This window comes from Ammodytes marinus (genome assembly GCF_949987685.1).
Source record: "Ammodytes marinus genome assembly, chromosome: 12".
Lineage (NCBI taxonomy): Eukaryota > Metazoa > Chordata > Actinopteri > Uranoscopiformes > Ammodytidae > Ammodytes > Ammodytes marinus.
The window spans coordinates 1,941,775-1,969,049 of record NC_137216.1 but is presented as its reverse complement, the minus strand read 5'-3'; the positions used below and the strand labels follow the sequence as shown (position 1 = coordinate 1,969,049).

Below are 27,275 nucleotides of genomic sequence, written 5' to 3'. Positions count from 1 at the left end.
GCTATCAATGACATTATATTTGCTGCTTTATATTCTTTTGTGACCGATTGTTTTTATGTAACAAATTCAAAAGCTTAGTTTTGGTTCCACTACTAAATAGTGCAATACTCCTCTATACCTTTATGAAGCTTTCTGTTAATACTTTATTTCTTTAATTGAAGGAACAAATGAATGGACTTTAACTTGTTTGACATGATTCACTGGGAACTACAGCAGCATGTGTGGGGCTGAAAAGGTCAGAACAGATTTACAACAGAAATTTCCACTTTAAATTTGATATTTGTATTGCCCTGGAGCTGAGTTACTCCGACTGTTTTAGTTGTACATGTCTTTATAAAACAGTATATGACTGCAGCAGGCGGGCTGAATGTGTTCTGTCAACATAACCATGAACAAAGCAACACAGTAGGAGTAAAGAAGGAACAGGTATTAATAATCAAACTCACAAGTGTGTCACCATATCTTTAACTTCAAAGGAGGAATTTATTTCAATAAGCATAACTACTTTGATGGCTATATTTGATTCAACGGATCTGAATATCAAATGTACAATATAAAGAAAGTCCAGCAAAAACAACCGATGTTTCAACAAAGGAATCACTCCATCCAGAGAGTAACTAACACCCGCTGACTAGTTTTTCTTTTGCTGTCCTTTTCTTTTGAAGGCGTTGTGTGCATCAGAGGGCTTGAGGAGCTGCTCGCGGGCCATGGGCTGGATGTATGCCCCCAGCTGGGTGACTACTCTGGGCTGGCTCAGCTTCCTCACTGTGCGCTCTGTGTTCCAGGTGCGGCCCAGTGGAGCACGCATGCTGCTCTCAAACTGAGCCTGGTTCTCAAAGGGGAAGGGCAGCGAGCTGGGCTGGTGTGGGGCCAGGGAGCGATTCCTCTGCTCACAGATGATGACAGTGGGCAGGTGTTGGTCTCTCCTGGGTGGAGGGGGGGCCGTCTGGAGCCTGTACTTCCTGCGTTTGTTGCGTGAGGGCTTGAGGCCTGTGCCCCCCCACTCCCCCCACCCAGGCAGAGTCAAGTCCACCTGGGCCGGCTTCCCCAGGTCCTCCTGCCTCTTCTTGTCCTTCAGGAAGTCTGCCACCACGTCGTCTCCAGCAAAGGCTTCCTGGATGAGGCCGCGCTGCTCCAGCTTCTCCTCCTCAGTGTCCTCCAGGGTTGGAGCCAGGGGCACGTGGATGTGCAACGTGTCTTTGCTGAGAACTTCTTTGAGCTGGATCCCTCTCTTCTTCTTCCTCTTCCTGTCAGCCTGTGGAGGGGCAGCAGGGTTAGGCTGTGTGTGTGTGGGCTCAACAGGAGCTTCATCAGCAGCAGGCTCCTCCTGACTGAGCAGCTCCATGTCCTCCAGAGTCCTGACCCTCAGCAGGCCTTCCTCTAGTGGGGCACACGTGTCACTGTGTCTGGGCTCTGCTGCTGCTGCTGGGGCCTCCTCTGGAAGCTCCTGTTCTAGCTCTGTCAACATGCTGTCAGCCTGTGAAAGCCCCTCTTCCTCTGGGTCTGCTAAAGCTTTCTCCTCATCCTCCTCTACACATGTGACAGTGTCAGACACCTGCTCCTGCCTCTGTTTCCTCCTGCTGTCAAAGTGTCTGAGGAGCACCTCCTCTTCTGTTTCCTTCTCTTCCTCCTCTTCCTCCTCCTCCTCCTCCTCCTGGGGCCCGGGGGCTGGCTGCTCTGGCACTGTGGGCTCTTCAGACAGCTTGCCTCTCATCCAGGGGTTGGAACAATCCACTGCTTGCTCTGCATCATTAACACAGTCAGGCAGCAACTCCTCCTGGCCTGCTTCCTCCTCTTCCTCTTCCTGGTTCTTGAGTGAGGTCACCACCTTGCTGGTCAGCTCCTTGTTGACCTCCAGCTGCTGCTGCATGGCTTTGCGTGCTCCCTCGTCGTACTTAGCCATGATAACCTTGGACTTGGCCCACTTGCCACTGTTCTGGTGCTTGAGGGACATCCTCTCCTGCATGCGGGCCAGCTCTATCTTCTCCAGCTCCTGTAAGGCGGCGGCCGGGTCCGTCTGCACCATCTGCTCAAAGGTCTTGAGCATGTCCTTCCTCTTGGCCTTGTTGTTGACTCTGTGGTATTTCTTACTCTTGATCTTGCCCTCCCTGCGGGCCCTGGCCTCGTAGTAGGACTGCAGTGCGCGGGCTTTCTGCAGCTCTGCCCGGCGCACCTTGGCGTCGTCCAGGCTCATGGCCCTGATGGAAGCCTCCTCAGTGGGGGTCAGCACAGGGTCAGTGAGGGGCTGCTTGTTGGCTCGCAGCAGGGCAAATATCTCCTGCTCCAGCGGGGTGTGAGCCTTCCAGCCAGTCACTACTCGCTCCATGGGTCTAGGCCCAGACGGCTCCTGGTTGAGGGGGAACACCAGCTGCTCGGCGCGCTGGTTGTGTGTGATGACAGCTTTCCAGCGGCTCACCTCTGCAGCAGCCTTATGGAAAGCCACGTCTCTCTGGATCCTGCCGCTCTCCTGCTGGCTCAGCGGGCACGCGATGGTCCTGTTGCCCTGCTGCAGGTTCTTGAGCTGCTTGCGGGTCTTAGTTGGCACAGCGGGGGTCTGCTCCATGCTCCCGATCAGGTCAGACAGCTGGATCTTGTCGCCCTCTCCCTCCGCAGTGACTGTGTACTCGGACATGTTGACGGCCGCCTCAGACCTCTCTCCCAGCTTTCTCTTCCTCTGGCCTCCCAGCGCGCTGATGGCCTCCAGCAGCTTGTGGTGCCTCCGCTCATCGTCTCCCTCGTCCCCGCGATCCTCTTCGTCTGAACGCTCTAAATCCTCTTCTTCATCCGTCTGCAGCGCCGCGCACTCCTCCATCACTTCCCCGCTGTCCTTCACACTCTTTTTAGTCATTTTCTTTTTCGAAACTGTAGCCATGCTGGAGCAAACACCACCGCACTGAGTGGAGACGACTGGACTGTAAACACGTGTGCCGTCAATAGAGCCGTTGTCGTAAAGCAGCCGCCGCAATGTGAGCGGCACTGTCGCAAACATTTCTCCACCCTTTTTTTCTCCACTCTTTATTTAAACATTTAAAAAAAACATGGATCTTTTATTTTATTTTATACAGATTATGATTAAAACAAATAAAAAGGCTAATAATGATACATAGTTATAAAAATGGGCAGTAAGATAGACTACGGCTAATACAGAAGAATACACATAGGCCTAGTAGGCATTTGCATAGCCTCATTTTATCCCGAATTTGGAATATTATAGATGTCTTTCTATTAGAACACATTTTAGTAAAAACAGATAAAGTGTTACTAGTTTGCTTTATGGATCAGAGGTAGGCCTATACTGCATACTCTAGCCTACTTCAACCCAAACACAAGGCAGATTCTAGACTGGATGTCAGCGAGAATATAAAGCCTGTCAACATGGTCACAGTACAATACGATACAGTGTTGCGAGGAGAATATCTGTGTACAAGGTTTAGATTTATGTCTTTCACTTTATTTTCTTATAAATGTTTCTTCTTCCTGGTTTTGTATCACCTCTGGAATGTATGGCCAACATGTGAATGCTCCTCGTCACATTGGCATGCGCTTAAGAGCAGCCCGTTGATTGACATAGATAGGCCTACAGGATGTTTTCATCATATGATGACCGTCCAGTCCAGATGTCAAAAATCCAAGCCTTGCTTTAGAGTTTTATTATTTTATTATAATTGCTTAATGAGTCTCTGAAATGCTGTAACAATGAAACATGTCCTGAGATGAGATCTATATTTATGTCTGCATTTGTTTAGATTTTTCTTGAATAAAGTGTTATGGTAAGAAAAAAAACTTCCTAGACGTCACGTGATTACCAACATGTAACGGTCATGTGACTCTTCGTCACTGGAGCCCACCATCATGGCTGCGTCTGTGTTTCAGAGAGTGAGAGCTGGCTCTAAAATAGGAGCGCAGTATGACCAAGACGGCAACCTCATTCAGGTAAAAGGCATTGTAAATACGTGTTCAACGTGGCACCGAGGCTCTTATTGTCAAAACCGCACACACACACACACACACACACACACACACACACACACACACACACACACACACACACACACACACACACACACTTACGGTATATAGCTAAGCCTACATGTCAACAAATAACACGCTAGTTAGCCAACGATGAACATGACGGCTGAGCAGGCTGATAACGGTGAATTAAAACATGAATGCAATGTAAGGGTTCAAACGCATCGACGGTACATTGAAGAACAGTTTAAGGAAATGAGTTCTATGGGGATGTCAACATTCCTCCGGTAGATGGTGTCTGGCGGACGAGCTAACTGAGGTCTAACCCTTTTATATACTAGCTATGGGCAGAGGTGGGTCGTAACGCGCTACATTTACTCCGTTACAAATACTTGAGTAACTTTTTGAATAAATTGTAATTTTAGGAGTAGTTTTATTGCAACATACTTTTACTTTTACTTGAGTAAATATTTGAAGAAAGAACGGTACTTTTACGCCGTTCCATTTGGCTACGTGACGGTCGTTACCTTGTTTTTTTATATATTTTATTTATTACATGCGAGAGCTATTTCTATCATGATTTCTCTCCCCGGGGACGTCTTCAGCCAACATCTCTATCACGTGACTATTTCAACCAATAAAAACCACATTACAAAAGCTTGCCAATCAAATGCAGCCACTTCAGTCACATGACAAGTGTTGTCATGTTGTCATAGGGCTCAACAATGTCCGCGGACTTTTTTAAAGGCTGCGGTTCTGCACCGATGTTGTGTCCGTGGCCGTGCGATGTAGGTTAAACGCATATTTTACCGACTATCTGGGTGAGTCGAGAAAATGGAAGAAACCGCTGATCTCCCTGTAGCACTCACTTCGCATGCCCCAGTCTGGCTGTGTGAGAGTCTGTGAGTGGTCTCTTTGTTCAGCCACTCTGTAGTTTCATAGGCTACGTTAAGTGAGTGTGCCAGCAGGTTTTGATGTGTAACGAAGTTTAATTTTGTGTTTTATATTTTTGGGGCTAAACACAACCTAGATAATTTTCTCAGGGCCAGTGACATATTGTAGGAATTTGTTTTAAAATGTGTATGTGCAAAACAATTGCAACAGTGTTATAAGTGTATTGGTTTTAATTAATATAATTTTGGACAAGCCTAATTTATTATCATTTTATTTGAAGGGTGATGTATTTAATTTGGCAGATAATGAATGTATTATTGTTTGAGTTCAAGGGTTATTAATTTGATTTTTAAAAACCTTATTTATTGTTTTATTTAAAATTATGTTATTTAACATATCTTTATTTGAACATTGTTGTTTTATATTATGTTCGTGTCTATTCTGTACCGTTTGTGTTACTCTGTATATTTCAAAAATAAATCTGGAGTAATTCAGTAGGCCTACTTGTACTCTTGAGTACTTGAGTAGTCTTTTCACTGCATACTTTTTTACTCTTACTCGAGTAATAATTTTTATAACTACTTTTACTTCTACTTGAGTAGTTATAATCTTAAAGTAACTTACTTTTACTTGAGTAAATTTTTTGGCTACTCTGCCCACCTCTGGCTATGGGTCTACTCTAGCCAGACTGGGCAACACAGCAGGCTGCATGAGGATGATGATGTGGTTTGGCTTCCAGGTGGAAACGCGAGAGGATGAAGAGCAGAGCGTGAAGCTGGCGGAGATCCTGGAGCTGCTGCTGGCTGCTGGCTACTTCAGGGCCAGGATCAAAGGCCTGTCACCGTTTGATAAGGTACACACTGCTCCACACTGCTCTATACAGGTGAGGAAGCTTGACACACGAGCCCCAGCCTGACTCTGTGTGTCTGCAGGTGGTCGGTGGGATGACTTGGTGCATCACCACGTGTAACTTTGACATCGATGTGGATCTGCTTTTCCAAGAAAACTCAACTATCGGCCAGAAAATGTAAGTCTTTCTCTAGCTGACTGTTCAGGCCCCAATGCACTGTGGGATTTCCTATTGTTTAAGATGATTGATGACAGTTGGGAGAGACAAGTGTTGGAGAAGTCTTTGGTCATCCATCACTCTGTCCTCTGGAGACTGATTGTAAAGCTTGACCAACCTAAGACAGGCCTCCATTTGGACTATGATAAGGCATGAATTGATACACTGACTGATATGACGGTGTTACCCAATATCCACCATGTTTTAACATAGTTTCTAAATGAAGTGGCACTAGCACTTCGGCCAAAGCCTCTTTTTGTGAAAAACACAAGAGCAAAGCAGATGGATGACACAAGGCAATGATGGGATTTCTCCTTTGCTTTAAAGATGAAAGCACTTATTAACCAGGTCTTTGTTACATCATCTGACATGCCTCCTATTGATATGGTGAGTCTGACAGCCATGGGGTGGGGAACTAGATTATTAGAATGACAGTGTGGGATGCAAGGTGGAAGTTATGCCAATCTAGATGTCAGTTCCCAGTACAACCAAAACTGTGTTTGTAGCCATTTAGCCAAATGTGTAGGGGTGGGATGATTAAGCCAGGGGTTTTTCTTCATGGATAAGGCTGAATTTGATTTGATCCAGGACACAGCCAGTGTACAGTAGCCTTCAGGGCATGTTATTACAAAAAGAGAAAAAGCTTCCTCCTTCATTTGTTTATAGCTCTCCCATCAATCTTCTTGGTTTTGATAATAATGTAGTCTCTCACAGCCAGACCAAACTGCAGCTCATAGTAGGTCTGGCAGCACACTATATCATTCTGAGATAGGGTGGAAACTGAGCTGGCCCTTTGTCATTTCATTAAACCAATCACATAACAATCTCCTTGGGCCCAGGAAGCCACAACGTGTCCTTCCCTCAATACAGTGCAGTTTGTCCTTCCCTCAATACAGTGCAGTTTGTTCTTCCCTCAATACAGTGCAGTTTGTTCTTCCCTCAATACAGTGCAGTTTGTTCTTCCCAATACAGTGCAGTTTGGTGCCGACTGACACCGTTAAAGACCGTACATGGTCTACAGTCTATGAGCTAAATAGTTGCGCTGCAGCTGCACACACATGCACACTTCCTGTTGTCTAGGAGCATTAAAGAAAAGGAAGAGGAAGAGGAGGAGGCGGCTTTTATTGGCTATTGGTTTATCTCAACGTTCTCCAACCTTAGAGCCAGGCTAGTAATAATGTAGTGTAGTAACTGGATCCATTGTAGAGCAGAGATGTATTCAGTCACTGGTGTGTGCTTTCTTTCTCTGTGTAGAGCTCTGACAGAGAAGATAGTGTCTGTGCTACCCAAGATGAAGTGTCCTCATCGCCTGGAGCCCCATCAGATCCAAGGTCTGGACTTTATCCACATCTTCCCAGTCATCCAGGTGAGAGCAGGCAGGGCACCAAGGCATATCTGACAGGGGACCATGGAAGGGCAGGGGGCAACATGTTTCAGACTCAATATTATTATTATCATTACTATTATAGTGTTGCATGAACAATAAATAAATGTGATATGAGACAGAGAAGCGCAAATGTACACATCGGAACTGTATAGGCCTACAACACACACACACGGCCACGGCCACGGCCCCTGTAGCAGAAACAACAATGCTTCAATTTGCCCCAAGGTCCCAGTAGTGGGACACCTAAGCCCTTCACAGGCCAAGTGTGTGAGCCCCATTGTCCTACAGGTTAAATCCACTGCGCCGTAGAGAGAGTTTGAAGAAGGCACTGGGATACTGAACACAAAGTAATGACCTGTCACAGTCCAGCATATTAAAGACCAAACCACTACCAGAGAATACAGCTCTCCATGTGAAGCACACAGTAACACCCTGCAGATAGGAACATATGAACCAGCAGGGCAAGTTAAAACATCATTAGAATACTGATACTTAAATAAGTTTCATGATCTTCCACTGCTTTGACAACAAGCTTTGACTCTACCATGACATGTCATCTGGCCCTGTTGGAGAACGCTTCTGTGTTAAGCCTGTTACATACTCTGCGAGAAGAAAGAACAAAGTTCTCTGTGACAGAGCTGCGAGAAGAAAATGACGTCATTTTCTTCTCTCAGCTCTTGTTTAGCTGTTCTCGCAGCTTGTTCTCGACACATCACCTGGGCCGAACTTTCTTCTCGCAGCTTGTCCGAGAACTATTGTGTGATTGGTCAGTCTGAAGTCAATGAGGAAAGCGAAGTGAAATCAGCTGGCGCTACTGAGTCAATTACTATGGTAACAATGCGCCGCGGTGAGGAGTTCGGCAGTTGAGTTCTCGTGAAGTATGTAATGTGAGACCAGAAAGAACTTCTCTCAGCTCTGTCACCGAGAACTTTGTTCTTTCTTCTCGCGGAGTATGTAACAGCCTTTAGTGGGAGTCTGATTCTTTGTTATTACTGATGGTGTGTGTGTGTGTGTGTGTGTGTGTGTGTGTGTGTGTGTGTGTGTGTGTGTGTGTGTGTGTGTGTGTGTGTGTGTGTGTGTGTGTGTGTGTGTGTGTGTGTGTGTGTGTGTGTGTGTGTGTGTGTGTGTGTGTGTGTGTGTGTGTGTGTGTGTGTGTGTGTGTGTGTGTGCTGTGTCAGTGGCTGGTGAAGAGAGCCATAGAGACCAGGGAAGAGATGGGCGACTATGTGAGAGCCTACTCCATTTCTCAGTTCCACAAGACCCACAGCCTCCCACAGGTAACAGCACAGTAGCACAGAATGGACAACTCTTAATCAATGCACATAGGGAACGTTTACAGAACTCATTTCAATGCTGAAACATTGCTAGGTTACTAGTAGTTTGCCTGACTTGTACATACTCACCATAGCTGGCAGCTTCACATGAAAACCAAAGAACTCTGTGTATCAACAACTGTGCTTTTAATCAGAGCTTGTGTTCCTATGTGATGTAGGATGAAGAGTTTGGTCAGAGGAAGGACAAGGCAGTGAGAGCAGTCCTGGATGTCTTGGTACGTTTCTCCTTGGTTCCTGACGCTCAAAAACCTCCCCACAGCATGATGCTGCCTCCACCATGCTTCACTGTAGGGATGGTATTGGCCAGGTGATGAGCGGTGCCTGGTTTCCTCCAAACATACCGCTTGGCATTCACACCAAATAGTTTGATCATTGTCTCATCAGACCAGAACATTTTGTTTCTCATGGTCTGTGAGTCTTTCAGGTGTCTTTTGGCAAACACCAGGCGGGCTGTGGCTTTGGTCTGGCCACTGTACCATACAGGCCTGATGGGTGGAGGGCTGCAGCGATGGTCGTCCTTCTGGAAGGTTCTCCTCTCTCCACAGAGGAACCCTGGAGCTCTGTCAGAGTGACCATCGGGTTATTGGCCACCTCCCTAACTAAAGCTCTTCTCCCCCGATCACTCAGTTTAGAGGGACGGCCAGCTCTAGCAAGAGTCCTGGTGGTTCCAAACTTCTTCCATTAACGGATGATGGAGGCCACTGTGCTCATTGGGACCTTTAAAGCAGCAGACATGTTTCTGTACCCTTCCTCAGATCTGTGCCTCGAGACAATCCTGTCTCGGAGGTCAACAGACAATTCCTTCTACTTCATGCTTGTTTTGTGGTCCGACCTGTGAATACTTTCCGTATGCAGTGTATACGTATTATTCCTTTACTGTTGATACTGTATGTTCAATAAGAGCAGCTTGTTATTCATACTGTATTTCTACTGATTGCTCAACAGGAAGTGTACAAACCCCAGAGGAGGTACAGGCGTCAGAGGGATGCAGGAGAGCTGCTGGATGAAGAGTCCAGAGTCCACTCCACTCTGCTGGAGTATGGCAGGTAAACAATGCCCTGTTCACTCCACTCTGCTGGAGTATGGCAGGTAAACAATGCCCTGTTCACTCCACTCTGCTGGAGTAAACAGGGCATTGATTACCTGCCATACTTAATGCCCTGTTCACTCCACGTTGCATGATGTAAACATTACACACTAAGTCAGCAGTCTGACCCTGTTCTGTAGTGGATGAGGTGGTTTCATCTCCATATTACACTGGCTGTACTGTCAACCGCAAGAATATACTCAAAGAAGAACATGCCTTCCAACACTAGTTCTGACACAGCCGTTAATAAAAGGCTACTGTATAATAGGGGTGGGAATCTCTTGGCACCTTTCGATTCGACTCCGATTCAGAGGTCAATGATTCGATTCAAAATCGATTATCAATGCATCTCAATGCAAATTTTTTTTTACGTGCATACACATTGGTGATTTTCAAAAATATATTTATATACACATCCGAGTATTTTTTTGGCATTTTTATGCTTTATTGATAGTGTAGAGACAGAGTTGAAATGGGGCAGAGAGGGGAGTGACATGCAGAGAACGACCGCGGGCTGGAATCGAACCCGGGTCCGCTGCTGGCCGAGGCCCATGGGGGGACGCCCTACCAACTGAGCTAAGGGCGCCCCTTGTAAATCATGTTTCTATAGGATTTCTATTCTATTATTTTATATGTCATTTCAACACATTGTGCAAAAAGTATGGCTTGGAATTTAGCTCTCATACAAAAACGTAAACAGTAACAAAGCCAGTGCAGGTCATATGGGTTTGCTGCTCTCTGCCCTTTTGTCGCCACTTTTAACAACTCGCACTTGTGTGTTGTGCATGCACAGTGGCGTAGGGAATACTAGTATTGGATACTAGAATTTTTTTAATTTTTTTTATAAATCGATTATTACATTTTCGGAATCGTTCGAGAGAGAATTGCGATGCATCGGAGAATCGATTATTTTTCCCACCCCTACTGTATAACCATAGCCTGGTCCAACCAGACCATCGTACTTCATTTCATTTGTACAGAAGGTCTGGAAGTGCTGTAATTGGCAAACGTTCACTCACTTGGAGGCGGGTGTCTGTCGAAGTTTAAAACTATTGGATCTGCCCAGTGCCACTCTGGATTAGCCAACCAATCGCATCACGTTTGGTCGTCACGTGTGTCATGAGCCGGCTTTTGACGGTGCGTTCCAGTTGGACTGGGAACTCGGAAATTTCCAACTTCACTACATATTGTAGTCTATGAATCTACCGGTACCTGGTAACAGTAACTTGTTAGGGCCTAACGTTTAGTTATTTGGATGAGAAAAGTTTTAGGCGTCCATACTTTCGCGAGCAGATGCACTGGAACACAGACAGGTCGGAACTCGGAACTACCAAGTCGGAAATCTCCTTCTTCCGAGTATAAAGGAACGCAGCATTCAACTGAAACTGGAGCGCGACTTCGACGACATCGTTCTCAGCCACTCGCTCTGTTCACTGATTGGACGATTGTAGATTCTCCGGCGAAAGCTGGGAAATGCACTGTACACCCAGACTGACTACTGAAGGGAAAATGAAAATTAGCCGGAAGTAGGCGGGCGGGCGGAGCCAGGCTAGTATAACCATGCAGACGTGAACACATAATTTTTTTAATAATTTAAAAAATATACTTTTAAAAACATTTGTGTGTCCTTCTGTATTAATACATTATTCAGACATCCTCCTCTTGCCCACCAACAAAAACTTAGACTTTTTATAGACCATAATAATAATAATAATAATAATAATAATAAATAGCTGTTAGCTGCAGCCTTGGACAATGTATGTATTGTGTTTGGGTGGCCAACTCATGGAGCTAAAAGATGAAAGTATTTCCCTTTCTTTCTTAAAGCCTAGATTGTCCCTGTGCCTGCCTTGTGGATGGTTTAGCTCAGTGGTTCTCAAAGTGCGGCCATTTGTAGATGATTTGCCTCACAGTGGACCGATGGAGCTCAAACTTTTTTTAAATTAATTTATAGCTGTCCCCAGACAAATGTGCAGCATCACAACTCTATTCCTGAGATCCTCTGAGATTTTTTTCCGTTTGAGCATGTCTGACCTGTATGCAGACCTGCCCAGACAAATGACTGGGCCCCTGAAAAGGTCCAGTCATTGGGCCCCCTTTACTCATACTGAACTTGTATCAATGTGCATGATGCGCTTATTCCTACATAAACACATACCTGTACACAGGGTCGTTTCTAGCCAGTTAGATTAGGGTGGGCTACTGGAAATAATAGTGGGCAGAGATACAGACGATGCGAGCACGCACAGCGCACAAGCGGAAATTTTGTGCTCTTGCAAGATCTCTGCACCTGCTTTTTGGCACATTTACTGTAACATTTACTGTAATGTAAGCTTTTAGACACACCAATGCTGTAAGGGGGGGTTTACCATGATAGCACTGCTACCAGAAGCTTTCCTCATCAGTATAACAACCATCTGCTACCTTCGTTTAAAGCAGTGGTTCTCAAAGTGCGGCCCGCGGAAACATATCTGGCGGCCCGCATTGAATTATGAATTATTTAAAAAAAAAAAAAAAAAAAAAATCATTATTTTTTTTTATTGAAACGCACGGAGGGGATGCGTCCCCCGTAACAGTAAAAACAGTACAGGGGTCGAAACACTTAAATATCCCTCCTAATTGTTTGTATTCATTCCCCACTTATTAAACTTGCGAAGTTCGGCTGGCCTCTGCCTCTCGTTGCAGACGGCTGGTCAGCCTCCCGCAGTGCAGCAGGCAGTGTAGTGGTCCCAATGTAAGTTGTTAGATAGTGAGCTTGTCAAGCCTAATACGATGCACTTTCTCACATTCAAGGTGAATTAGATTAGGTCAAGTGTCTAAGGATGGATGCTAACATTATCTGGTTTCTAACTCTTTTGCCTAAAGTTTAGCTAACAAACTAACGTTAGCTAGCTGCTGATAGCCATGGAACTATCTGCCTAGTTGACTGCTGATAGCCCACCCTGTTTATTTCCAATGTATAGTGTCATAATAGTTAACACTGCTGCTGCATCATGAGTAGTGAGTCCTACAAAAAAAACCACTCCAAAAGGTGATACGTTTTCAATGTGTAGAAAGTTTTGAACAATAAAGTAGAATAAATATTTGAATGAAATACAGAATGCCTCAGTGCCTTGATTTATATTCCATTAGATGTGTGTCAATGGGAGCGAGTTGTCTTTTCCTTAACATGTCCACCATAAATAAATACAGAAGACACAAATTACTGCATCAAAATGAACCAAAATGCACAAAATGAAGTGTTCGAACCTCAAATTTTTCTGGGGGACAACCCCCAGACCCCCGCTTTTAATGTGTTCCCCAATGTTGAAATGAGACCTAGCCCTTCATTTATTACTTTAAATGTGTTAATTACACAGTATTGGATGCAGACCAATACATGTAAACTGTAAAGACGCAAAGACGCTGGCCATTGAAATGATTTCAGTTTTATAATTTTTTTTCCTTCGGCGGCCCTCGGTCCAATGTTGGGTTCCTAAATTGGCCCTCAGCTATCAAAAGTTTGAGAACCCCTGGTTTAGCTGAATCCCAGTCATGTGTTGTTGTAGTCTTTGATGCACACATCTCATGTGTAGTGTGCTATCTGTCTGACATATTGTCTTTTCCATCCATCCATATCCGCCCCTGTACTAGAATGTCAGATTTGCTCCTGTAAGTACTGTATGTCTGAACTGCAAGCCTATTCTTCACAGCACTGTGTTTTGTGGCTCAGAGAATGCAGACACTTGTCATATTTTAGGCATGATGGAATGGATGCAAACTGTAGGGCTGCTTTGCACTTTGGTTTGTGGTCTTTTATTGAATCTAACAGTGTTGCCCGGAGAGGGCTGTTTATCCCAATGCTGGATTAGTGCCATTTGATGTGCTGAGGTTGTATTGTGGCATGGTGGCATTGAGAACTCTTGTTTTTTCTTTTTTTTTTGTTCCGTCTTCTCTGAGTTTTCTTTTCTCTTTGTAGACGATATGGATTCAGCAAACAGTCCAAACAAGACAAGGTAGGTGTTTGAATGGAATGGGTCTATTACCCAGAGCATTTCCTTTATTTGAATGACTTCCTAGGTCTATACAGTAAGATACAGCAGTGTGCTCTCCTCTACCTACACACATCAGACCAACACATTGACATTAAAGCTGTTAGGAAGTTGTACTGCATACATGAAAAAAGAGGTATTCAGCCTTATATCTGATGTAACAGGCTGCATTGTGGGTAATGTAGGCACCAGGTTTTTACAATGAAATGTTAATACTAAAAAGCAAGATACAGTATTTCAAATTGTCCATCATGAGTGTGACTGTGTGTAAGCAGCAGCATGTGTGTGTCCTGCAGCCTGATGCCAGACAGAGCTCCACAGCGCCCCCTGGGCTGGACGAGCTGTCAGAGGAGGAGCTGCAGGCTGCACAGGAGGTAGGCTCCTCATCAACTGAGCAGCACGGTACGGTACGGCACAGTGTCCCTAGATCTGGCTTGAGTTTCCACTGCTGACAGCACCCTTACCCTTACGTAACTATGGTGACATACTGTAGCAGCTATGTAACACCATAGCTCACCATAGCATGCTATGTAGCACCATAGCTCACCATAGCATGCTATGTAGCACCATAGCTCACCATAGCATAGGGATGTAGCTCAGTAGGTAGCGTGGTCGACCCACAACGGTAGGGTCAGTGGTTGGATCCCCCATCTCTCACATGTCCAAGTGTCCCTGGGCAAGACACTCAACCCTAAATTGCTCCGATAGTTAACTTGCGTGGTAGCTGCTGCTATCGGCTTATGAATGTGTGCTCCAGTTGTAAGTCGCTTTGGATAAAAGTGTCTGCTCAATGACATGTAATGACATATCAAATATGTAACGTATGACATCATAGCAGCTACGTAACCATGGTGACATCATAGCAGCTATGTTACTTTGGTGATATGATAGCAGTGTAGCCTGCTGATTTATTAAATGAAGAGGAACACACAATAAACAAAGAGACATTTTTCTCTAAACACAAGACTCTTCACTCTCTCTGAGGAGATTACACACAACGGTTTATCTCTCGACCAATCAACGAACAGCAGTGTGTAGCTCCTCCCTTTTGGGACCCTTTGTTGGTACAACGGAAGAGTGAAAAAAATAGGTGTGGCACATTCACTTATTTTGGCACCCTTCAAGGTTCAAGGTATCTGTATAATCCTTGAAGAGCAATTTGGTGCACAAGCCAGCAGTACAAGAGAAACTGTGACCAACTTTTGACAGTGAAAACGCAAATAAATGCATTCCACACCGAACCGAACCGCTCTGGAAACGCGGCTTAAGAGAAGGACAAATGAAAGACACCTACAATCAGGGAAATACAAATGTCAATACTTCACAGATAAAGAATATACATATTGCAATTAAAAATTAAATGTTTTTCTTTCCTTTAGAACAGTGGTTCTCTACCGGGTGGGCGCGAGGATGAAGAAAAAAATTTAAAATAAATAAATCTTAATATTTTTTTTTTTTGGAATTAAATTTTTTTTCTTGATATGTAGCCTAGTTCAGAGATGATATGTATTTTTTTTCTTTCTTAACTTTTTTTGATAGGTAGTTGCCAAGTTCATCACACAAACACTCTAATCCACTGATATGAGATCAGTTTGCAATTTTCAACTACTAAATTAATGGTAGGACTGTCGCCACTAGAACTGGTCTCTGTTCAGCAAAGGTCTTGAAAACAGCATAAGTGTGCTTGTGACATGCGTGCCACCCATGCACATGTATGGGCACGTGTCCCAGCAGATTTGAAATCTGAATAAAAAAATTTAAGTTTGTAGTTAGCAAGTGTAACATGTTCTTAGGGCAGAATTTCATAAATAAAGGTTTATTTTTTTAGCACGATATTTGGTCAAAAGCTAGTTGTCATCTGTCCCTCTGTCCAGTTGTTAGGCATCTGGCTGCTAGCAAGTTATGTTGTCTTGCTAATTTTACTATTCATCTGAACTGAAATAATATTTATTATCTTCGCCAGAATGCACCAGAATGCACCAGAATGCTTAGATTACATGTTAAAAACACAAAAAAAATCTTCTGGGGGGGGATGCCCCCAGACCCCCCTTCAGGGGTTTAGTTTTCTGACAAACATTACAATGGATACTAACATGATTTGGGCATTTGGGATTATAAATCATCTTTGAATTGGCTGTACAGCATATCACATGCTATTCATTCAGGGGTGCGATGGCCACCCCACTCTAGCTCTGTGGCCCACCTTGGCCAACCCCAGTCAAAATTTCCTGGAAACGCCACTGAGACACACACAACTCCGCGTTCAGGCTGCACAGCACATTAATCGCAGGTAGCATTTTGAGCTAAAGCTGGCCACTTTCCAAATATTAAAGACAACCTTCTTCCCAAAACGGACAAAAATGAAAGTGTAAGGGCTGGGAAGATTTCTTACCTGAAACTATAGGCTATATTTCCCACTCAAGAGTTTGATGGTAAAAAAAAAAAATCTGTGAGAGGACAGTGCTTAATGTGTTCTCCTCAATGTTAAATGTAAATGGTCCCTTTTTTAAAGTTAATATCTTGATTGACTCAATAGTTGAAACATTCTCTGAACTGGGTTGTCAGACAGCAGTGTTTCCCATTAATCATAGACTTTGTTTTGTGAAGCTTTTTCATAACAGGTATACCTATTGTAGAATTTATTCTGTGTATTTTCTATTTAGGCTACTATTTTCTTCTCTTCTAAGGAGATTTAAAAAAAAACCATTTCCTCAGTGTCTCATTGATACGATCTCATAATTAGCTTTTAAAGTGCACCAGAATGATGCATTTAACGTTAAAATATAAGAAATTTTAGGACCCTAAACCCAATGTTCAACTCAAAGGTGCGCCACTGGCCTAGCCCTTGTGATAATAATCTATTATCTATCTATCTCTATCTATCTATCTATCTATCTATCTATCTATCTATCTATCTATCTATCTATCTATCTATCTGTCTGTCTGTCTGTCTGTCTGTCTGTCTGTCTGTCTGTCTGTCTGTCTGTCTGTCTGTCTGTCTGTCTGTCTGTCTGTCTGTCTGTCTGTCTGTCTGTCTGTCTGTCTGTCTGTCTGTCTGTCTGTCTGTCTGTCTGTCTGTCTGTCTGTCTGTCTGTCTGTCTGTCTGTCTGTCTGTCTGTCTGTCTGTCTGTCTGTCTGTCTGTCTGTCTGTCTGTCTAGGGGGGTGTTGTCAGGGGCGGTGGGGGGGCCCAGCTTGCAGAAGGTTGAGAACCCCTGCTTTAGAACATGTAATAAGAATGTATAAACCCATATACAGTCAAAACCGAAATTATTCATTATTCATATTAATTATGGCAAATTTGTACTTAAAGTTACTTAACTTGAAACCAGCAAGCTTTTTCTTGATTGGAAATGACACAAGCTTCTCCCAAAATATATTAAGACAATGTACAAGGGGCATCATTGTGGGAAAAAAAATTAAGCTTTTATTAACATTTGAACAAAAATTGGCGGAATTTTCCAGGGGTATGAATAATTTCGGTTTTGACTGTAAATCATGTATAAATAGTGACGTGGGTATTTATAATCATGTCTAATCTTGCTTTTTTACTTAAATACAGGTATGTTTCTGCAAATGTACTTGCATGACTGTACTGCCTTTAAATGAAGTGTGCTTGTTGTTTGTCTCAGAGGAGAATCAAGTCCTTGATGACCAACATGGCGGCCATGGCAAATGAAGAGGTAGACTAAGGCCTGTTTTTCTCTCTTCTTCATCTTGACTTTTGAAGTGTAAATAATTGAGTTTCCATTTCTCCTGTGCTTTGCTGGGCTCAAACATTATCTGAAGGGAAATCATTTTTATTACCCAATACTCATAGCAACTTTTCTTTTTTTTTTCTAGCATCCATCTGTCAGACATTATTCAATCTGTTGTCTAGGCTTTGTTCTATGTTCTCCATATTCAGTAATGTGCTCGTTGTGTTACCACTGTATTGACTGTAAAGAGTGGCTGCAACATGAATGTGCATAGTCCAGTTAACTGTGTCTCTGTGCAGGGACAGCTGACAGCCAGTGCAGTGGGTCAGATAGTGGGAATGCAGTCTGAGGAAATCAAACAGATTGCCTCCGAGTACGCTGACAAGGTGAGCAACAGTCACTGATAATAATGCTAATGTATTGGCCCAAATCTAACTACAGATCAAGACACAACACAGTCTTAGGGTCTATTCACACCTGCCGTGTTCAGTTTGCTTGAAAAGAACTCAGGTGCACTTCCGCCTTCGGTGCGCATCATTCAGACAGGTGTGAATACAGCAATCACACTCGGGGGCGGACCAAACTAGCGCTCCGAGACCTCTGCTGCAGTTCGTTCGTGGTGTGAATTTTGCCGGACTCGATCCGACCCAAATGCAGGAAGCACTGTGCCTTTTCTTTCTTTTCTTTTTTAATAAATCACATTAAGAGAAAGTGTTGTTGTCGCCATTGTTAGGAAGATTAGTTGTGGTTTGACCGGGAGCCGAGTGAATATATTACATTTGATAGAGGGTGGAGCGTATCCCGCACGGTGCCAACAGGTTCTCACAGCGCTTTGCATGAAGTGTGTTTTTTTATTTTGCTTCCCATGTACGGGACCGTCAATACTATCCCCATGTCAGTTTGGAGCTGAGCTGCACCAAACTGACACACAGCTGATGTGGGTCAGCTTGAGCCTATACTTCTCGCAACCCGTGCGTCCAGCAGCAAAAATACAGTAAAAATTATGTTTAACATCATCGTATGGTACAAGCCACATAACGTGGCATTGACATAGGCCTTCATATTATAACCATATGAAACAACAATAATTTTATGTTTTTCTGCTTTATTTAAAGGCTACATTTAGGCCTATTTATTATTTTTAACCCCATACTTTATCAAACTGTAGATCAGTAGTCCACCCCCTTTCCTCTCTCTACAACGTATGACTTCAGTCTAGCCTACAGATTTTAATGACGCACAGTTGTTATTTGCTGATGGCACAACAAAAAAAACACGATCACAGTAGCCTTTATATCTCCATCATTGTTAACCATTTAGCAGTTTTTACTTCGTGCTTCCTGCTTCTCTCCACCGCAGAATGTCTGTCCAATGAATGAATGATCTCAGATCACATGTAGTTTTGCTTCGTAATCCTGGTTCAATTGCATAAGGGGCAATATGAAAGTGGACCACACCAAACAAAAAAAATCTAAATTATATTTGGTCTAGACCAGGGGTCGGCAACCTTTTCTACTCAAAGAGCTATTTGGGACCGCCTCCCAATAAAAAAAAAGCACCCGGAGCCACAACCCATTTTGACATCATACATACGTGTATATATATACATATAACCTGTATGCTATGCACAAAAAACTATAGGGACTATGTTGCATTTATGAAATCAACGAACTGCTGCAGAGAACACAGCATTTTATTTCTGCATGTAACAAAAAGCATTTTACACTTGGTTGATGCTTAATTTCAAATAAAATACCCGGTGTCTATTTGAGTCCTCGTATTTAAGAAATACAAATCTAAACTTATCCAAATATTATCCACCGGCATTGAACGAACAAGGCAAACCGAAAAATGCGCAGTCTGCTTCTGTGTTCCATTGCGTGTACTGGAGTGTGCAGTCAGTTGGAGATCAGAATACGCGCTGTCCACCTCATTTAGTAATGCGCGGAACTGACGATGATTTAAACCTTTTGCCATTATTTTGTTGACAATCTGAATGACAACATCCATTACTTCTGTGCATTCCGGAGGAAATGTTTGCGCACACGGTGCTTCTTGATGCAAGATGCAATGGAATGTCAGCAGCTTTCTATCCAGTGACTTCTGCAGTAAAGTCACAAAGCCCTTATGAGCTCCTGTCATACACGGTGCCCCAGTAGCCACTGACACCAGGTGGGTGGTCTTTATTTCTTTGGTTCTTAAACAATCCAAGACAGCCTCACAGATGTCCTCCCCCCGTGTTTGGCCTTTTAGCGGTATTAAGTCAATCATTTCTTCCTGTGGCCCGGCAGCGCTCACGTATCGGCAGAACAGCGCTATTTGTTCAATGTCATTTTTGTCTTTGGACGCATATTTTGGGCGCTAAAAATATTAAAAACGTTTTATTTTAATGTTACAAGTTTACCATAATCTTCAAATTCAGAATTATATTTTAAAATGAACAAACTAAAATAAAATTTAATTTTAATAAAATACTCCAAAGTCACAGGGAGCCACAACAGAAGGATGAAAGAGCCACACGTGACTCCGGAGCCACGGGTTGCCGACCCCTGGTCTAGACCAAAGCAAGTGAACTAGCGGACTCTCCCAGTGTGAATACACCCTTACACTCAAGTCAGACCATCTTATCCACACAACACGATATCACAAATAACAGCTAGCCCCATGGACTGTACCTTCCCCTAGACTCAATAGATGTCAACCAACAAAGAACCACAGTCTGAACTCATTCTGATGACATAATGATGACATGTAGACAGGCCCACATTAACCTGCCATTAGGCCCTGGGGCTGAGAGGTGTGTAGGCCTCCTGACTGAAAGGAGTCTAACTATGAAAATGTGTAAAAGCTACGTTTGTCTAGAGCGCAAAACGTATTAGTGACTGGTCCCTCTCTGAGACAGATAACACGCCACATTTATATTAATAGTTGATCAAATCATTTTAAGGTAACTTGTGCATAAACACAAAAGCCAGTCAAATGATTTGAAATATAAACACAGGATTTTGGGCCACTGTGGTGGTGACCCTGGAGCTTTTAGAGGGGTCTGGGGGCATGCCCCCCCCCCTGGAAGAAAAGGGTGTACAAAAGGCTTTAAAAGTAAAATGCACTTTGAGAGGAAAACTAACTGGCTAAATCAACTGTGTTAAGTGAGCTATTTAGTTGTTTTTTCTGATACTTTATAATTTGGAGACACAGAATTACCAAAAAAAAGTAAGAACAAATGTACAGGTTTAAAAAAATCCAGACAGCTTTGGGAATTTTTCAAATAATTCCTTATCCCGAAGCTCCTTCTCTCTTGGAAGTCTTCATTCTTGCGTGCTACTCTCAAACTTTATAACATCTCTTGTGCGCCCTCAAGCCTTTTCTTCTCAGATTTGCTACTAGCTAGCCAACATGCCAAACTACTTCTCTACATTCTGATAGGCTGTTGTGTCATCGTGATCACGTAGGTCACTTGCCACAAACATTCATATCAAGTGATGGGCAGATCATTTGACAAATTACAAAATAATGTAAATAATTTATTTTAAAACTTTTTTACACATTGTTTGTGGCCTATGAAAATGGGGGGCCTATATTGAGCCTGTAAATGGATCATGAAAGGCCCCTGAGTGGGACCTTGTGCATATACACTCACCGGCCACTTTATTAGGTACACCTGTTCAATGGCTTATAAAAACAAACATCACATGGCAGCAATGTAATGCATTTATGCATTTAGACGTGGTCAAGACAATGTACTGAAGTCAAACCGAGCATCAGAATGGGGAAGAAAGGGGGTTTAGGTGACTTTGAACGTGGCATGGTTGATGGTGCACGGCAGGATGGATCCATACTTTCATGTTGTTTACACCAAATTCTGAACCTGCCATCTGAATGTCACAACTGAAATCGAGACTCATCAGACCAGGCATGATTTTTAAATCTTCCATTGTCCAATATTGGTGATCCTGTGAGAATTGTAGCCTCATTTTCCTGTTTTTAGCTCCCAGTAGATCAGCAGTTTCTGAAATACTCATACCAGCCCTCCTGGCACCCTCAACATTGCCATGTTCAAAGTCACTTAAAACCCCTTTCTTCCCCATTCTGTTGCTCGGTTTTAACTTCAATAAGTTGTCCTGTCCAGGTCTACATGCCTAAATGCATTGAGTTGCTGCCATGTGATTGGCTGATTAGTTATATGTGTTAACAAGAAAATGAACCGCTGTACCTAATAAAGTGGCCGGTGAGTGTATAAATACAGTATATATAGTGTATATAATATTAAGTGGTATTGTTTAATACCATACCACCATGTTTCTAAGTGTTAATCTAACCTCTGTTATGATGTCAGATTAAAAGTGATCAAATAGTTGCTGTAAAGAGCCTGGATCCCCAGCTCACTTCTCAGATGTCATATCCTTCCTTTGCTGCAGTTTTGTCATAACAGGTCCAAGGTAAACTTGTTAAGGCTAGTGGCATGTGTAGAGCTATTTACCAAAGACAGCATAAGCATTCAAGCAGCTTGTAGTGGTCCAGCATGTCTTTGTCCTGACTGTGTGCTCCTGTGTGTCTTCAGCAGTCTGTGCTGTCCTCATGGGAGCACTACGGCCCCCTGCAGCAGCACCGCAGAGCCCTGGCCTCTCTGCACAAACACATCCACACCAAGAACACACAGCTGGAGGAGGTAAGGCTCACACAACAGTATCAAGTCCACATTTAGACCATTTGGAGGTACAAGTGCAATTTGTATTATTTAATGTAGACAAGACCATATTTGTTTACTAGAAACAGTCAGCATTCATTTACCTGGAAGGACAAAAGAGCAACTGAATGAGTTAACAGTTGTGGAATTGAATTTCCATCATGGATCCATAAAGGGGAAGGGCCATAACTATCAGTAACAAGTATTTGTATTTCTGTATTGACAGCTCCAAGCCAAGCATGCAGAGATGAAAACAGGCTGTGAAGAGGCCAAGAGAAAGCTGATGGAGGTAAGACCAGCCCGAAGGCCCATTTCTGATCATCTGTTTGGTAGGATTCATATATTGACATGGAACAATTAGTAACTCAGCCCCTTGAGCCAAATGTGTGATTTGTGTTATTGGACTGCACTAAAACATTTGACTTGACAATGTAAGACTGCCAGTGGGACACTGATGTTGGTTGGCACTAAATGCTATCAAAGGGAGCTGAATGATGTGTCTGACATGTTGGTACCCGATAGTTATTATTTTGGATCTTGACTTAGTATTCAAGATGAGCCTGAAACCAAACTCTGTAAATGACATATGCTAACAAAGTGCAACCTGTGTTCAAATGAATATCCAGAAACATTAGTGACTGCTCCATAAAGAGGCATTGGTGTTTCTCCCCAGGTTACGGAGCATTCCAAGACAGTGGAGCAAGAGCTCAAGTCTTTAGAAGAGATGGAGGAGCAGGCTGACAGCAGGTCAGTGGCATGACTTAGTCAATCTCCCTCTGGGCTTCTTCAAGACAGGAGGGGCCAGCAGCTCTTTAAAATACATAGAAAGACTTTTCAACATTCAGCACTGATAACCTCTTTGGTTTCAATCAGAAACTTTACAAACATCTGTCCTTCTTGTATGGAGGTGAAATGGACTGGTGCTGCAGCAGTTTAAAACTAAGGGCCTGATATCTACTAAACAATTCAATGTCAAAATGTTTGCAAACTGGATTTCACCTGCAAAGAAAAGGTGCAAGCTGATCTACTTACTATGGGCGCGCTAAGAGGATTGCGTGTCAAATAATACGCTCTGTCCATTTACATACATGTACGTTTGCCTTGATGAATATGCAATATCGGTCGAGTCGATGCAAATAGGTTAGTTGGATTGACAGAAACACAAATAATCCAAACACATGGCCCAGACAGTAAAGCCATTGTGGAGCTTCTGGATGATTCAGAGCCACCCACAAGAAAGAGTCACACAATATGTGCCATGACAAAACATGTCCTGGTGTCTGTCATTCCAGCACTGTATCTCTACTGTGGGGTAATGCTATGTCCCACTGTATCTCTACTGTGGGGTAATGCTATGTCTCACTGTATCTCTACTGTGGGGTAATGCTATGTCTCACTGTATCTCTACTGTGGGGTAATGCTATGTCCCACTGTAGGGGCAGGTAGACTCCGGACACACTGAATGAAACCAAACAGGGTTTTAGCGCTGGCTGCTTTCCCAAACCAAAGCCTTTGACTGTACTCATGTGCAACATGTTTTAATTTGCTGAGGTTTTATTTGTTCTTTTGCTCTTCCTCTAATGTCCTGCCATATTCTCTTCATTTCATCAGCCCTTGTTGTTTTACCCGCAGCATTTATTCTCTCACAGACACTCTTCCATATCTTTGAGTTATCTGTTCAAATGCTCATCCAATTTAGCACTCTTTATCTGGGATCTTAGTCAGTCAGGCCCTAAGACTTTTACTGACCTCTTGTGGCACATGGAAGACATTGCAGCTTCACCGGCTGAGGACAAGCCCTTTGCTAACTTTGTTCTGCTGCCTGTTTGGATCCAACAGGCAACAGCATTCCCTGACAACCTTTGGATTTGACTTAGTCCTTCAAATATTTGCATTGTGTGTAAAGCATGATAAGATCCAACATTTAGAGCAACACAAGCTCAGCCTACACAATCAATAAATGAATAACCTTATTTTCACTAGCCTTAATATAAAGGACACATGTCTGAGAGGAGTATAAAGTTCATGTCATTGGTGGTTGGTCTGAACAGCTTGCTGGAGACACTGCGGGCTCTGGTCACAATGAATGAGAACCTCCAGCAGCAGGAGCACCAGTTCCGCACACACTGCAAAGTGAGTACACACACACACTGCATAGTGAGTACACACACACACTGCATAGTGAGTACACACACACACTGCAAAGTGAGTACACACACACACTGCAAAGTGAGTACACACACACACTGCATAGTGAGTACACACACACACACTGCATAGTGTGTACACACACACAATGCATAGTGGGTACACACACACAATGCATAGTGGGTACACACACACACACTGCATAGTGGGTACACACACACACACACTACATAGTGGGTACACACACACCACACACACTGCATAGTGAGTACACACACTGCATAGTGGGTACACACACTGCAAAGTGAGTACACACACACACACACACACACACACACACACTGCATAGTGGGTACACACACACACACACACACACTGCATAGTGGGTACACACACACTGCTAAGTGAGTACACACACTGCATAGTGAGTACACACACACTGCAAAGTGAGTACACACACACACACACTGCATAGTGGGTACACACACACACTGCATAGTGAGTACACACACACACACACTGCATAGTGGGTACACACACACACACTGCATAGTGGGTACACACACACACACACACACACACTGCATAGTGAGTACACACACACTGCATAGTGGGTACACACACACACACCACACACACTGCATAGTGAGTACACACTGCATAATGGGTACACACACTACATAGTGGGTACGCACACACACACACACCACACACACACTGCATAGTGAGTACACACACACACACTGCATAGTGGGTACACACACACTGCATAGTGAGTACACACACACTGCATAGTGGGTATACACACACACTGCATAGTGGGTACACACACACTGCATAGTGGGTACACACACACACACACACACACACACACAACATAGTGGGTACACACACACACACTGCATAGTGGGTACACACACACACACTGCATAGTGGGTACACACACACACACACTGCATAGTGGGTACACACACACACACACTGCATAGTGGGTACACACACACTGCATAGTGGGTACACACACACTGCATAGTGGGTACACACACACACACTGCATAATGGGTACACACACACTGCATAGTGGGTACACACACACACACTGCATAGTGGGTACACACACACACTGCATAGTGGGTACACACACACACTGCATAGTGGGCACACACACACACTGCATAGTGGGCACACACACACACACTGCATAGTGGGCACACACACACACACTGCACAGTGGGCACACACACACACTGCATAGTGGGTACACACACACACTGCATAGTGGGTACACACACACACTGCATAGTGGGTACTCACACACTGTTAAAGCTGCATGCTCCTAACTCTCCTCACTGTTCCAGGAAGAGATGTCCCGCCTGCAGAGCAGCATAGAGGAGCTGCAGACTGCTTCAGGGCAGGACACACAGGAGGACAGGGTACACCACACCTTATATCCACTATCCACTCATTTTTGAGTCCTACACACAATACAAACATTAAAGGAACATAGGACCTCATTCCCAAGTTAGCTGGTGTGTTATTTATCATTGGAGACGTTTTCAACAAATCATTCATTCAGTCCTTCTAGTTGCAGAGTTCGTTGTTAGTAGCCTGCTACTAAAACAGTCTTACCCACTCCACAGTACACCCGAGGCAAATCAATTATAACGCCAGACTATCGATGTAAATGTCTGTGTTGATAGAATAATGTTAGAAATAAAACCAACCTTGCATATTGCATTTTGAGGGGCTTGCTGTGTCTCAGCAGCAGCGTTATATTCCTGGTAGTGGGCTGCGGTAGTGGCGGACTGATATTACCTAGGTTACCGGCTCTATAATAGTTTGTTTACCTGCCGCTGTCATTACTACAGATTGGTGGAAACTTTGTGGTGCCCATCTGTAGTGATTATTTGTACAATTGGTAAATGCACACTGAACCACCGTGTTGCCTAGTTGTTTGTTTCTGCTTCTGTCCTGCGCTTCACTGTTTACTTTCTGCTGTAGTGATTTGGTTACTAACTAACCGGAGCAAAGTAATATTCCGCTGCTGCAGAGAAACTAGTCCCTCAAAATGCGATGATTCATGCAATGCAAGGTTAATTTTATTTCTAACATTATTTTATCAACACAGACATTTACATCTGGCGTTATAATTGATTTGCCTCGGGTCTACTGTGGAGTGGGTAAGACTGTTTTATTAGCAGGCTACTAACAACCGTTTGACTTGCGCTAGCCTAGCACCAGCGACCTCTGCAACTAGAAGGACTGAATGAAATTTGTTGAAGACGTCTCCAATGATAAATAACACACTGGCTTACTTGCAAATGAGTAGCCTGGTCCTACCAGACCATCGTACTTCATTTAATTTGTACAGAGGGTCTGGATTCGCTCAATTGACAAACGTTCACTCACTTGGAGGCGGGTGTCTGGTGAAGTTTAAAACTATTGGACCTGCCCAGTGACACTCTGGATCTGCCAACCAAACGCATAACGTTTGGTCGTGACGTTTGTTATGCGCCGGCTTTTGACTACAACTGAAACTAGCGCACGCCATTGTTCTCAGCCACTCCCTCTGTTCACTGATTGGACCGCCAAAATTTGGCAAAGAAAACCCACTAGTATACCGCAGGCCCAGACTGACTACTGAAGGGAAATGACAATTGAGCGGAAGTACTTAGGCGAGCGGTGCCAGGCTAGGAAATGAGGTCCTATGTCCAAAATTCCGAACTACTCCTTTAAGATGCATAAAGATTGTGAGTAGCCTTCTCCCTGAAAGGAAGTCTCAAAATGCATCATGTTATGAGAAGGAAGAACCCGTTGAGATGTTTCATCTCATTTTCAAAGGGTTCCTTAACACAAATATACAGAAAATACATTCACACACATACAAAGCTCTCCCAAACCTACCTACTCTGACACCCACTGATGTGTGTGTATATACACTGCCTGGCCAAAAAAAAGTCACACAAATTTTTCATT

General features: G+C 43.7%; 2 protein-coding genes across 3 annotated transcripts in view; one reads left to right on the top strand and one right to left on the bottom strand.

Moving 5' to 3' along the window:
• Positions 1–173: 173 nt before the first annotated feature.
• LOC307258535 (U3 small nucleolar RNA-associated protein 14 homolog A) lies at positions 174–2,917 on the bottom strand. Its single transcript, XM_080038102.1, has one exon. It carries the CDS (start codon positions 2,870–2,872, stop codon positions 632–634), a length of 2,241 nt encoding a protein of 746 aa, XP_079894228.1. The 5' UTR covers positions 2,873–2,917; the 3' UTR covers positions 174–631.
• A 926-nt stretch (positions 2,918–3,843) lies between these two features.
• Positions 3,844–27,275, top strand: part of ccdc93 (CCC complex scaffolding subunit CCDC93) — a 37,875-nt gene continuing 14,443 nt past the window's right edge. The window contains exons 1-16 of one of the 2 annotated variants that reach the window (XM_080037567.1): positions 3,844–3,933; positions 5,603–5,716; positions 5,796–5,890; positions 7,184–7,295; positions 8,495–8,593; positions 8,809–8,865; positions 9,596–9,696; positions 13,696–13,732; positions 14,065–14,142; positions 17,399–17,449; positions 17,764–17,850; positions 22,029–22,133; positions 22,378–22,440; positions 22,825–22,898; positions 24,203–24,284; positions 25,658–25,732. In XM_080037567.1, coding sequence (XP_079893693.1) covers positions 3,853–3,933; positions 5,603–5,716; positions 5,796–5,890; positions 7,184–7,295; positions 8,495–8,593; positions 8,809–8,865; positions 9,596–9,696; positions 13,696–13,732; positions 14,065–14,142; positions 17,399–17,449; positions 17,764–17,850; positions 22,029–22,133; positions 22,378–22,440; positions 22,825–22,898; positions 24,203–24,284; positions 25,658–25,732 — 1,311 coding nt within the window. In that variant the 5' untranslated portion in view covers positions 3,844–3,852. Of the gene's footprint in view, positions 3,934–5,602; positions 5,717–5,795; positions 5,891–7,183; positions 7,296–8,494; positions 8,594–8,808; positions 8,866–9,595; positions 9,697–13,695; positions 13,733–14,064; positions 14,143–17,398; positions 17,450–17,763; positions 17,851–22,025; positions 22,134–22,377; positions 22,441–22,824; positions 22,899–24,202; positions 24,285–25,657; positions 25,733–27,275 lie in introns of both variants that reach the window. The other variant, XM_080037566.1, reaches the window with a different exon arrangement.

Excerpts from the sequence above, each read along its gene's own strand:
- LOC307258535 (XM_080038102.1), bottom strand. The coding sequence starts at position 2,872 with ATGGCTACAGTTTCGAAAAAGAAAATGACTAAAAAGAGTGTGAAGGAC.